Source organism: Aulonocara stuartgranti, assembly GCF_965226115.1.
Source record: "Aulonocara stuartgranti genome assembly, chromosome: 11".
Lineage (NCBI taxonomy): Eukaryota > Metazoa > Chordata > Actinopteri > Cichliformes > Cichlidae > Aulonocara > Aulonocara stuartgranti.
In genome coordinates, this window is record NC_138947.1 from 9976609 (window position 1) to 9990648 (window position 14040).

At 42.5% G+C, this 14040-nt stretch overlaps 1 protein-coding gene across 1 annotated transcript in view; it reads right to left on the bottom strand.

The window, feature by feature from the left end:
- Positions 1-4220: 4220 nt before the first annotated feature.
- abcb5 (ATP-binding cassette, sub-family B (MDR/TAP), member 5) overlaps positions 4221-14040 on the bottom strand; it is a gene marked incomplete at its 5' end in the record, with an annotated part of 36217 nt that continues 26397 nt past the window's right edge. Inside the window, one exon of the mRNA XM_082552934.1 lies at positions 4221-4390. Within this exon, the coding sequence (XP_082409060.1) occupies positions 4297-4390 (94 nt within the window). The 3' untranslated portion in view covers positions 4221-4296. The remainder of the gene's footprint in view (positions 4391-14040) is intronic.

Below are 14040 nucleotides of genomic sequence, written 5' to 3' on the forward strand. Positions count from 1 at the left end.
TTGACTCTAATCAGCCACACTGTGCCAGCATCACTCTGTCTTGAAGCACATTCTGGTGACTGATTAGGTGGGAAGACCGAAAATGTGAGGAATACATAAATATTTATCATGGCTTGATGATGATAAAAACATACACATAGTCTGAAGAGTCCCTTAGCGAAAGAACCATTCCCTCGCCAGCAGGCAGCTTTTTAAAGTAAACAGTACGCTATAATATTTAAACAAAGAAGATTTTGGCACCAGCAGCAGTGCCTGTTGATGTTGTTGAAATGCTTGTTGTCAAAAAGAGCTAGAGTCAAACGCATCGCATGTATTGGCTTGTATTTCCATTTGCTGAACAGGTCTGGCAAAGAAAACACTGCTGACGCCAAGCTCAAGCTGTGCCGTCTGGGTCCACAACTGGTTAAAACACATCAGTGCCACAGCTCCAGGCTATTCTCATGCTACATGCATATTTTAACCTCGCGATTGTGAAATTATTGTGTTGTAATCTCTGTTAGTTAAGTTAGTCACTGCACGCAAGTCATAATGTAAAAGCTGAAGGTGAAGCAGGCTAAAATATTGGTGTAGGGTTGCACATGCAATGTGGAAAACTAGTCGTGGGACAATGTCCAGAGGCTATGAGAGACAGGTACTTCCTATATCCTGTGCCCGACAGCGAGAGGCCTCACCTAGGCTATAATCTGGGACAACTGATCACAAAGAAGAAGAGTGAAGGCAAATTCTGCCTGTCCTACTTCAAACGCAGCAGGACAGTAAATCAGACAGGTAGACAACACCTCTCACTTGTCTTCACCGCTTCCTGTCCCCAGTCCAAGGCAAAGCTAACAAGTATGCCAACAATGTCACCTGACAACATTATGGAGCCACTTTGCAGAAGAAACGTTTCGCAGAGCCGCCTGTGAAGATATGTGTCACTGCAAATAGGAAGGTCACATCTTGAAAATCTTTTTTTTTTTTTTGCAGATGTTCAGTTGATTTCTGTCACCAAACAGCAAGAATATTTAACATATTTAATAATTAAAGTTTATTAGAATGATTATATATTATATGAATGTCTAACTGTAAATGTTGGTTATGATCTCTTTTGACTGTCTTTTAGTTTCCTGGTACAAGGTCGTTTTAATAAAAAGAAAGTCAGCGCTTAAACAAACAAAATATAAGCATCCTTAAAAACATTTTACTATCAGCACTCACATCAACAAATCTCACCAAAGTCTGTCAAGCATCAAAAGACTGAAAAATAATTTTACTTGGGCAGTAAGAGAGAATTTGTGTCCTTTGTAAAATATTGATTATATCCTGTAAAATTACATTAAGCTGATAAAGTTCCAAGTAAGTCTCCCTGCTTAAAACTTTTTTTCCCAAACTAAGATGATTCTATACACATACTTGCATTTTTCCATGATAAATACAATAAGTGTAATTGAAACCCCACATTTAGCATCCACATTATAAATTTCCCAATATTTATTCAAACAAACATGCCAATATTTCATCGTTGAAAGAAATTAAGGGAAGAGTCACTTTACAAATATCAGCTGGATGTCTAACTCCTGAGAAATCCCATCGGAGGACAGGGTGTCAGGGAAAATGAATCAGAAAGAAGCATCAAGGTCAGCGTGATATTTCCAGGCTTCTACTTTACATGGCCGCATAGCAAATGAAGGCCTTCAATCAACTCAGATTGGGTGGATGGACACCAACACCCTACAGCGAGAGTAATAACAAAGGCATAAATCCATCAAATAAAGAAAAAAAGAGGACACGAAAAAAAATCGGGGTCACACCAATAATACTCTTTTTGACTAATTCCGATGAAACAAATAGGGTGGAAGCATGCTTTTATGCTCAGTTGTTCCCGTTTTATATGCCTGAGCATTTCTGCAGTGAGGCTGGTGAATAACACGTCCTAATATAGACTCACAGTGAAGTAAAACAATACAAGCTCAACACTTGTGATCCTTAATTAAACAAATTGCTGCAAATGAATGCATGCCTGAGAACCAGGATGCATCCATGACCAACAATGGCATGCTTTACAAGCTTGTTATTATTGCAAAATGCTCAATCCTTTTCTTATTCCTCTTTAATACAACCTGTCTGAATTTGCAGTTAGATGGTTTTAAAGTGAAATGTGTCGAGGCCCCCGATTCTTAATATCTTTAGTGCCAAAATTGAATATATCCAGGATATTAATATTGTGGGGGTTGATCCAGCTCCTGAGAACCATTCATCTAAAAGTTTCTGCTATATAAATATGAGCGAGGAACCCAATGCACCAGTGCTTTAACAATCAATACATTATCTTATGTGCAAAGTCGAAATGTTGAGAGATTTTTTTTTCCAAGTGTGTGGAACAAATTAAAAGCCCGGCCAGTCAGTAAAAGACCAATTCATAAAGGTGAAAAAGTGAGGCTGCGGCTGTGATGGGGAGGACCAGTGAAAAATCTCTGCTGACCCTCTCATCCCTCTGCTCATCTATCTCTCACTACTGTCCACTGATAGATTTCCCCTCACTGATTTATGGGAGAAAAAAAAATGTCACGGTGGAATAGGCTTTTGATAAAATTGTTCAAGAGATTCTGGGCAATAAATCCTGTTCTTTACATCAGGGTTGCTAGCTACTTTCACATTCTTGTGCCATCAATAAGAGCGGCCAAACATGACGACTAATCAATAACTTTACAATATTCTGGGCAGTTTGGGAAAACAGTAACATTTATATTTAACAGGAAAGAGCAAGTCACTAGTTCTATATGGGGCGATCTATGGATAAGACTGTAACTTGAGCTGAAAATAAGTCAGGCTGTGTTTGCACTGCTAGCTGGAGAGAAATCGCTGTCCTTCACAACAGCTGATTAAAGCTGCCTTAAAACTAATGACAGATACTATCTATTCTTTATTTCTGTTTGCATTCGAATGTCCACAAAACCTGTTAAATTTACATTAATCAAAAATATCAAATCAATCGGTTAATCATTTGGGCTTTTTTGTGCCAGAAATCCAATTCAAATATGAAAAAAGGGTCATTTAGTGATCATTAATCAATGTGTCTTATATTGTAATGGCTTCCAAAGATGAGCCTATTTTTCCTGTAAAGAAAAACAGGCCAATATAATCGTAGTAACAAGTTACAGGATCTCTAATCCGACATCACTCACTCATCTGACAGGAACTCTTCAGTCAGCCGAGTGGCGCCAGAAAGGATGAGTGATTCAGCAAACCTGCCTGGTGTTGTCTCTCCGCTCTTTCAATCTTTTACGATGTAGCTTAGAGAAAAACAATGAGTCTGTTTCTCAGTACAGGTGTTTCTCTGAGGAGATGACTTGTAAAAACAGGTAGATTTCCTCTGAGACGTGAATTGACTCACATAAAAGGCTTCTGCTGCAGCAATAACTCACAACCGAGTCCTGGCCGTCTGCCCAGAGACACTGAAATCATAGCGGTGTTTAATTTGCACAAATAACCTCACAGGGGTGAAATATAAAAAATAAAAAAGTCCCCGTGCGACTGATGGCATTTGACAGCATTTGCGGTAATGTCATCCTCGGCCGATCGGGAGATAAACATCAGCACTGTAACCTCAGACTGACAAAGAAACAAACAGTCAGCCACTCAGAAGAGCATACTTTAGAGGACCTCTGCACTCGCAATAAAGGCCAAGAAAAACTGGAACATGAACTTAAAGCCCTCTAAAGACAAGGTTGTCACAAGAGATGAGAGAGGAGAAAGCAAAAGACAAATAGCAAGCGGGGGGAAGCCATGTGGATGACTTTGTCTTTCAGATTAAAGCCCGAGCAACAAAGACATTTCTGACAGGGTGAGGAAATGAAATGTTTACAGTAAGAGGACTGATAAGAGAGGCCACATAAGACATTCGAGAGCACTTGTTTGGACTGCCCTGTGTGTTGCTACAGATGAGAAGTGGTCGTTCTTAAAACAGGTGTCAGGGCATGTGAAAAATGCCAAGTGGTGCGCTCCCCCCATTTAATTTAAGCCATCTGTGTGTCAAGACACCCCCAGCAATTTCAGTGCAACGCTGCACCGATATCAGCAATTTGTTTTGTCTTTACAGTGAAATTGAAATACTTTCCGACAGCATGTCAATGATTCTTTTCCCCGACTACTAAAAGGCTGAAATTACATTTGCTTTGCTATAGAACAATTTCGTCCATGCATTGATTTGGCTGCAGCCACATAAGACGCTGCACTGCCTTTATTATGCAGACTCCAAACCTGAGAGGCTCAGGACATTTGAATTATTTACATCAGTTGTCACAGGCTGGTGTGATTTCAAAGAGCATGCTCCCAGAGGCCCATTACCCTGCCCTTGTTTGTCGGGGACGAGATGAGACATTTTCTCACTGATAGGCTCCTCTTCTGATTCCTGCGGGAAGGAAAAACACCATGTTAATTTAATGCGTCCTGTCCCGATGCGATACACCGGCGCCAAAAAAAGATGCTTGTTCTCATCTATGTAATCACAGCGGCAGGAGCAGAGGGCACACATCCCCTGTGCCTCATTTCAGGGCTAATCTTTCATTTCATAGCCTATCTCTCCATATCAAACAGCACAAATGGCTCAATTTGCATGACGGGATTTGTAACATGGCAAATCAGGTGTCAGAGTCGATTAAACATTGCACCCGCACACTATCATAATCAGCCCTCTAATGAGTGTGGCCGCTGGTGTGAGAGGCTTGGATGGATCAGGGAGAACGGCTTCTCCACGCTGCCCAGCGGGGGGTGAGTAACTGGGGGATTAAATCGGGGATGCGGTCCCTCCGGCTCTGACAGAGGGGCTCCTCGGGGTGGCGGGGCTAGAGCCCTGTGATGCTGACAAGACAAGGCGACACAGGCCACACACAAACACGCACACTTCAGGAGGACTGGATGAGAGAGCTTCTCTCACAGCTCAAGCACACAGACAACCGTGGGGCAGCATCTGAGGACTGCTTACTCCTGTGTATTCTCAGCTTTGAATACTAATGCGTGGGGCTATTGCAGAGGATAGAAGCCCCAGCAGAGCGACCCCAGCCCTCAGCTCACAACAAGCTGATCCTGCTGCCTCAATGAAACGAGGCAACGGGATCATTAAGATGCTACAGAGACTCTGGCCACTAATTAATCTTACAATACTGGTTGTGCTTTTATTTCATGTAAACATCAAGTCACATGATAAGCTGATGTCACTCAGCCTCCGCTGAGCTGCCCCCTCCTCCCCGCTGTCATCTTCAGTCCCGTCCCTCTTTGTGTACAGTTTGCCACTCCCATTGTCCAGCCTTTTTTTGTTTTCTGCTGAATATACACTGATGCTAATTCTACTGCTGGCTGTGTAGCTGTGCAGCTTTTGGTCACTGGTCCACAGAGACTTCCCTTTTACCACCATCCTACCACCCTAAGCATCAACATCCCCCTCCCCCTTACTTCTTTCCCCACCCTCTGCCCTGCTCCCCATTTGGGGTGACCCGGGTGCTGTTCTGAGGGTTCCTCACACCCCAGAAGCTGTCAGTGGCCTCCTTCCTTCCCATGAGCGGAACACACAATAGAGAAAGGGCTCCGGCTGAGAGGTTCAGTAGCCATTAACCCCTACCAGCTGTTCCTGCCGAGGGTATTCTGTGCCACAATACGTGCCCCCGAGGGGGCCCTCACGTCCACTAATCTAGCCATTGTTGGCCAGGAATGCTGACAGAAGAAAAGAAATTTTTCTTGTGTCCATGCAAGCGTGTGTATCCATGTGTGAGAGCCGAGAAACGTAGGGCTAATTTCTATAGTTGCCTGTGAAGAAGGGAGACCATGAAGAATACCCTATTTAGCTGCTTGACAAAATTCTTCTGCCTAAAAATGGAAAAACAATGGCAATTGTTTTCAAGTAAACTCCTTTACACTATCTGGATTTAAGAAGAAAGGGGAAAAAATGATATTCCTGTCTGGTGTGCAAAAAGTTAAAATAACTTTATAAGATTTGAATTATTTGGTTATCTGTGATTCATTTTTAATGCGTGGTCAGAGAAGCGTTCAAAAACGGCGATCGCTTCCAAAGCCATTTCTGCAGAGATTAAATTTTGGGAAAATGTTTCCATTTTAGTACTTTGCTCTCAGAATATATTAACAATTAGTCCATTTCAATTAACATGGAAATTAAAACAGCATTTTCCAGTCAATTTAACCATGATGCAGCCATTAGGGGCTTCTGGTGTGCAGAGCATGTTTGCTACTCCAGTCTATAAAAAAAGGAGAAAGAGAGAGAAAAAGATTCCTGCTTCATATCCAGAAAGTAATTTGGATATTCCAGTCAGCACACATATTAGTTCATTTATTATTTTTAAAAATGGTGTAAAATAAACACCCACAAAAACTCAAATGCTTAAGGCAATTTGTTACAAACGTTATAATGACAAATGGAAGATGAATAGTCTTTTCATCTACTCTAATTCTTTTTTGGTCAATCTTCAAAAGGTTTCCTAAATGTAAGATATTGAAACTAAAACAGTAAACACACCCAAACAACATTTACTTTTGTCTTCCAGTGAAGTCAAAGTCAACAAATGTCAAAAGGTGCGATATTTCTTAATGACATCAACAGGAAGCAGCGCTTCACAGCCGTCAGCAGGCTGTAGGATGTGATATTTGCAAGAAGGAAGTAAACACAATAGCACCTAAAGAAAGGGGGAGGGCAGGTCTAATGTAAACTGTGAGGTGAGTTTTGAAGAGGATAGGTATTTTTCTAGTATGTGTGCTATCCCACAGTCTATGCTGTGTTGTGACAGGCGGGGGATCTGCGTCAGTCAATTATATGTCCCAACAGACTTTTGTGCTAATGAGTTGGTCCAGCCATCGGCAGACTTCCCCTGTCGTCCAGAAAAGATCACTTTCATTGCTTGCAGAACTAATTCAGGGCACAAAAGTGGGAGCTTCACCATTGCAGCCTCTTTTACTGCTCCTTTTGTGGAAGCTTTAGAAGTGCGCTGAAGAGAGGGCCTAGCGCTCAGGCCTCTTCATCTCCAGTCCATTGCCTGTCATTAACATACATATCCATATGAAAAGTGGGGTAAGGCCGGAACAGCTGTCCAGTAAAGAGGCAGTGATTCCCTCTCCCAAATGCTGACAGAAGCCTTTAGCCTTCCTTGGGCAATAATAAACCAAACCATTTAAACAGTCTTTCAGGGAGTGAGAAAGAGATTGGGCCATATAATGCTACATTCACAGGCACCAGTAGCTCTCACTGGCTCGCAACAGTCTTCTAGTTAGACTCGCTAAAGTTAAGCGAAAAAGCAGGAAAAGAATCATAAAACTGTGAGACAATGTGGATATCATAAAATGACAACAAGGTTAGAAAAGATCCAAATTTAGCCACAAAGATGGCCGAGTGATTCAAATGGGCAGTTTTTGTGCAAACGGTTAGATGGTAACAACAGTCATTATGCAACTGCCACTTCTGAGCTGGTATTTTTTGTTAGTATCACTTCCATGTGGTGTCACAGGGTGGATATTAATAAGAAATTGATTTGTTTTACTGCGTTTTTGAGCAAATTGATTGGAATAGGAAATATTAATGTTTAGCAGCCTTTGTAAGTGTTGCCTGTGGTTGGCACTGTAATAAAAAAAAAAGTATATTTGTTTGTTTTGACAGCTCTGCTTTTCACCAGGCTTTTCATCCTGAGCAAAATGATTCGGTCAGAGGGGACTCGAGGAGTGTATGGGGATGGAACTGAGCAATCCTCTTGTTTAAACTTGGGCGGTGGGCATGAAGACAGAGGTTAAGTGACTTGCCCCAGGTCACATGGGAAGTCGTTTACTTAGGGTGGATTTTCTCATCTAAACCCTCAGCCACTTAGACCAGAAGGGTTTCTACAAGTACATACTCAGTGTGGGCTTTTTTTTTTATGAAGCTATTTCTTTTTAACTGTGTCCTCTTCTTATTGTCACCATTCTCGACGCAAGCGTGGAGAGTCTGTTAGACACTCACGGTGCTTTGACGTGTTTACAAAACTGGATCTTTTGTGTAATTATCAAGAGTGTTTTGTGGGGGGTTTTCTTGTGCATCAGTTCACATCAGTTTGGGAAAACTTTGAATTGATTTGCCTAAAACAGGCATAAACACCCGTAACAGACTGTTGAAATAATAACAAAACACTAGAAGATTTTATTTTGGAAAAAAAAATACAGATTGTGAGCTTATTTAAAGAAAATTAAAGTAATCTTTATTCTGGCAGAGATTTTGATGATAGAGAATCGTGATTATAGTTGTTGGCATTTTGGTGGAATAAGTAGTGTTTTTTTTTTTCAAATGTTACCATATTTATATTGGGTTTTTTTTTTACTTTTTCTCTTTGTTAGAAAAATGGAAATTACTGTTTGTTATGTCAGACAAAGAAAATGATTGACACAGAGCAGCTGATGATTATTTTCAAAAATTGAATTTAATCACAATTTTTCTTTTCTGTGAATCCTTGAGTATCAGCTACCTTTAAATGATGGCTGCACATTTGCAATTTATTGTTAGTGATTTAAAAAAAAACACAATAACAATTTTGTGTTAGTCAGTCATAGCAGGCACAGTGTCTATGATGTTATTCAAAACCTTAGTTTAAGGATCTTTTTGATATTTGTCTCCTTCCACTCAGTGGTTTTCTATGCTTGAGATGCCTCGTTCTCTAGAAAAGGAGGTAAAGGGAGAAGCCAGAATCCGGATCTAATGAATAAGAAAAGCCTTTAGTTAAAAGGGGACTGGTTTGTCTCTTCATGGGTCGCTTTTTATTCAGCTTTAGAAAGACGAGGAGTCCTGATTGATAAATCCCCTCTTTTGCCCCCCTGGGGGCCCGTGACCCCAGAGTCATCAAGTACAATGCACAGCACCTTAAGTTTCTAAATCTGTGATTGAAAAATAGAAGAAGTGAATTTGTGTCAAATGAGGGAGCTTTGACGTGCTTTTTGCAGCAGCGATGATTTCGAGGCTGCGTTGCCCGTGGAGCTAACAGCAGCTGGCTGCATACGGGACTTTTTCATCTGATCCTTCTACCCCGCCACCACCTGTGCATCAGCAACATCAACAAAAAAAAAAAAAAAAAATGAGAGCGAGAGAGGGAGTGGGGAAAAAACCTACTGTAATGGCACTTGTTGCAAGCATTTAAATCCAGCGGAAGTGATTTTTCATACATAAGCAGCCAACACCTCAGGCCCCTACCTATCACAATCCCCCCTCTGCTCTATCCTTTATTTATCACAGTTCTGCTGTTTGTTGTGTCTTTAAGTCCCACAATTCATTAAAAAAAAAGGGGGGGGGGGCGTTGTGGAGCAGAAGAGAGGGACGGAGCACGGAGAAGCCAAATCTGGCTGGGGGTTGCTGTGAGGGAGCAGGGGGTAAAGGGGAGGGATTAGGATGACTTCTTGAACACATTTTCTCCCTTTTGCTGCAATTAAACAAAGTAGGCCTGTGATTAGTGCAGCGCAGGGAGCAGAGAAAAAGACACCCTTGAATCCCAATGGAGGGACCTGACTGAGCATTATTGCCTGACAATGCCTGAGTTTATTGCTGAAACCTGCTTACCCTCCTGCATGGTAAACCATGGGAACTCCAGTCAGGTGGAAACTTTTTCTCCTTTTCTTTTCCCGCTCCTTGTTTTTCTCCCCCCTCTGACCACGGAAGCCCTCCAGGAGCTCACAGTATGGTTGAAGCCACACAACTCCCCCCTGGTAACTGAGATGTTTAGGATAAGCTCTGCCTGGTTTTTGTGCATGAGCTCACACTTGTCTGCTGTTGTTCGAACACAGTTAATGATGAGCTTCCTCTGTTTTTTCCACACCCCTTCCCTCTCTCCTGTCCTCCTCCTCCTCCACCTCCTCTCTCTGCTCCTTTTCTCCTTTCTTATTTGAAGCTAAGCGGCTGTTTAAGTGGAGTGCCTCCTCCCTCTGGCTCTTGGGAATGCTCTCAAGGGGCCCTTGCCTGGCACTGTGTGCATGACACATAATGAAAACAATTTTACGCTGCAGAGGGAAGTATGAGGCAATTACGGATGTGACAGCCACCTGCAGATTCACCCCCCTACAGCTCCAACTGCACTCTCCCAAACACTGCACCATTGCCGCAACCGCTGCACAGTGTCACCGCACTGGTACCCCCCCCACCCCACACACACACCAATTGCTCACAGACACACACACTCCACCAGCCCCCAGCTTCATGAATATGTGATGGCTTGATGATGTTGTGAATGGCTGGGGCAGGTGAGGAGGGGCTGAGAAAGACTGGGGCTGTAATAAGTTGCCCAGCTGGAGATGGTGTTGTGGCCCTGTCGCCCTGTGGCAGTCCATAGAGGCATCTCTCCACAAGCACTGACCCCGGGATCGGCCTCCTGAGGGGAGCCAAGAGATGACGTGACAGGAGTGTGCAAAGCGCTCTCCCAAATCTCTTGTTGCCCAATTTTACACATGAAGCTGGGCCCAAAAGCCCAAGTGGCAGGCCTAACAGAGCCCTGATTTAATTTGATAACCTGCTTAGTGAATGCGAATTAAATGAGTATTTCACATACAAATTATCTTCTTTCACGTCGATGGTTTAAAGAATTACTCTTTTACTTCGCGAGACACATGTCTCAGAACCCCTTTGTTTTACACACCAAGATAAATCTGGTCTAGTTAGTCTTGGCTCTCTCTCGAGCGTAGTCAAGAGAGATATGAGCCTTCAGCATTAGCCGCTCCATACGGCAGACCCTTCAAATATCTCAAAAGGCTATAAACTTGCAAGGTTGACCCACATGTATAATGCGCAAATCTGTCAGGTTTCTATCCCACAGTGATTGTTCTAAAGCCCCAAGCCATGTGCAAAGCCCTTCTGACCTGTAGATCATTCAAAGTGAGGCCAAAGGGAGTATTTAATGCCTGCCAGTCCCCGAGAGCTGCCTCCTGATAGCCTGATGTGTCCTTAATGGTCCCGCTGAACAGTGGAGACAGCAGCATGATGAGTGGATCCTGAGTAACATCTGACACATTAGAGACCAAGTGATAAAAGCCACTGAGTAGACACACACGCGCGCACGCACACACGCTGCTCTTGCATACGCCACTTCAGGCAAGGATGTCCTACATGACACAGAGCACAAGGGTATAAACAAAGACACTAGCTGGAGATGTGAACACAGAGAAAATCGCGAGTGCTGATCAAATGAAACATCGGGGGAAACGCAGTGAAAAATGGCCCACTGAAAGTTGATATTATGCAATGGTTTCTGTAACCATCAATCCAATAAGGCATGAGGACTATATTCTCCCGGTGCTCGGAAGAAGCGTAATATAATAGATGAGAGGATCAAGGTGAAACAGGAATGAATAAGTGAAAACAGCATATCTAAGCATGAAAAATATTACAAGTGACACTGCAGACAGTAAACTGAGGAGCAAAGAGATGAGAAGTAGTAAATTAATCTTCGTGCAATATCTTGTGGACGAGAAAAGTGCACCAGTCTTTATTTCTTATAACAACTCAAGACAAATGACCACAGCAGGTACATTAGTTCTGCTAAGGGACATGCAAGAAAGACAATGGCTTTCAATTCCTGATTTAATCAACCCCTGACGTGATGTACGTCTGAAAATAACAACAGAGATTAATCAGGAATCAAGACATGGAGGGAGTGCAAGGGCACGTGTCTGATTTCTCTGCATGTTTGCGATGAAATATACATAGTGTAATAAAGGGTCTGCTGCTGCCAGCACTGCCTGCCATGGCTAGGCACCTGTGAGATTGAAGCTGCGAACGCAACGTTACCAAAATACGGAGTGCACTGAATTAATTAGACCAAACCATCAGTGTGTGCACATCCAGTCCGATCTGGGGAGTCTTAATTTATTTTCTCTTTCCAAGTCATCCTTTACAAAAATGACAGTGTCTACTTATCGATTTTACACTCAGAGATCAATCAGCTTTGGCCTGACTCAGAGAAAATTTACAGCCCCCTCCCTCACCTCCACATTCCCATTCAGAGCTCAGGTCTGCTAAAATGGCAGGAGGGGTTATAAGCACCCCTCGCTCACATCCACATAAACACACACCGAACCCCGTCCTCTGCCTCTGTAAAAGCCTGACCGAAGTTAAAATAAGCTAATCTACTGAAGAGGAGGAGACTGCTTCCTTGTTCAGACAGATTTAAGCCCTCTTTCTCATCCCCCCACCTGCATTACACTCCCACACCCCAGGCAAAGACATGAGCACAAAAAAAACTAAGGATGAGAGCTGTTTATACACAGGAGTGACTAGATGAAGAAAGCTGCCAGAAAATGAGTGGACTGAAATAAAGCCTGCTGTAGCCTCAAACCTGCCAGTTTTATATGAGTGACGATAACATCTTGAAATCTTTTAAGTGCTTGGAAGCTGCTAAATCAATGACCAACTGTTTCGGTGGTTTATACTGCATCACCATTTGAAGAGTATTACTGTTTCTCTTGGACCAAATACAAAGATTCAAAAATACATAAATTAAGCTCTTCTAAAGCATGTTTTCCTAAAGGATCCTTTCCCATGTTTGTCAAGACGGAGATGAGGCCAGAGAACACTGCTCCTTATGATCCTGGCTCGATGGCGTGGTTGAACATTATCTCCGCCTGGCAGTGGCAATGGACGCCAGCTGTACAGAGATGACCATGCTGTCACGCTGCCCCTCAGATGGAACAAATTGTGCCAACGAGAGTCAATAGTACCTGGCACCGGGCAGCCACAGCCATTAGCCAAGGCCATTACCTTGCACTTGGGCCTGGTGGGTTAATCCAGGGTTAATTCTATTGGCCTGTCTGGCAGAGGAGAAGTGAGCAGACTGACAGCACTTCAATTCAATACTGCAAAAAGTCTGTCTAGGAAAGAGAGGGGGGGACTTTCTCATTATCATGCTTTTGAGACAATAATGAATGAAAATGGAACTCTGCAGTGGACGGTCAGGCTGGTGAAAAATGTATTGATCAGTTAACCAACACGAGAGGGATTCAAATTAATTTCTCAGCATTGAGGATAATATTAAAGTTGCTAGAACGGCACTGGCTTTCTGTGATAGTGAATTGGTTTGCAGAGTTCTGTAAACCACCACACATTAAAAAAATTGCTGTAAATAAGAAAGAGGACAGATTTAAATCCCAGCATATTTAATATCAACTGCCAGCAAATGTAACTTAACAGCCCACCGAGGTCTTGCCTAAAACTGCAGGAAATGTTCAAATGGCCATATCTGAAGCTTCATAAAGCCTAAGCGGTAGGTAAATACACATGATTGATAGTGTGACAAAATATTTTTTATATTTAACAAGTCTCTCACATGGACGAGGTTATTATGGGCTTATTACTGTCACACGTGTACAGGGTATAACTAAAACAGTCCATCTTTTTAGCGCTGCTTTTTATTAAAAAAAAAAAAAAAAGGCTCAACAACATCATATCAAACAAATGACACTTTAGCCTGTTCTCTGAAACCAGAAAGTTCATTTACAAAGGACTAGCTGTTGCAATCACAGCTCTAATGTAGTAGTGCAGAGAAAAAAAAAGGGTAATTGGTTTGGTAAAGATCGTTTTCCATCGCACCATAAAGCACTACACAATAGAAAAGGTCGCCAATTAAGCAATCATGAATACCAAGTACCATAGCTGATGAAAATAGGCCAGTGGTTTAAATAGATTTGCAAGCAATTTACCTTTTCACAATGTTGGCAATCTGATGCAATTTGCTTGCAATTTTGTCTGCTTTCAGTAGCACTCTGCGCTGACACTACACAGTGCAAATGGCAAAGAGGACCACATAGAAAATGTAAAACTATCTTGGCCACATCAAGGTATCAGAATGGCGCTTCATCAGGAAAATTACAACAATTAGCATAAGTGCTCCAAAATCAACACTTTAAATGTCAGCGCCAAAGGTTGGGCCACAGATGAGCAAGGGTGCGCAATGTCCTCCAGGATGGACTTGCCGTGGAACGCAAAGCAATCACCCATCATCTCTTGCCAGTGATGGCCCCACAATTGCTGTGACATTCTCTCAGGCCTGTCATTCTTGGTCA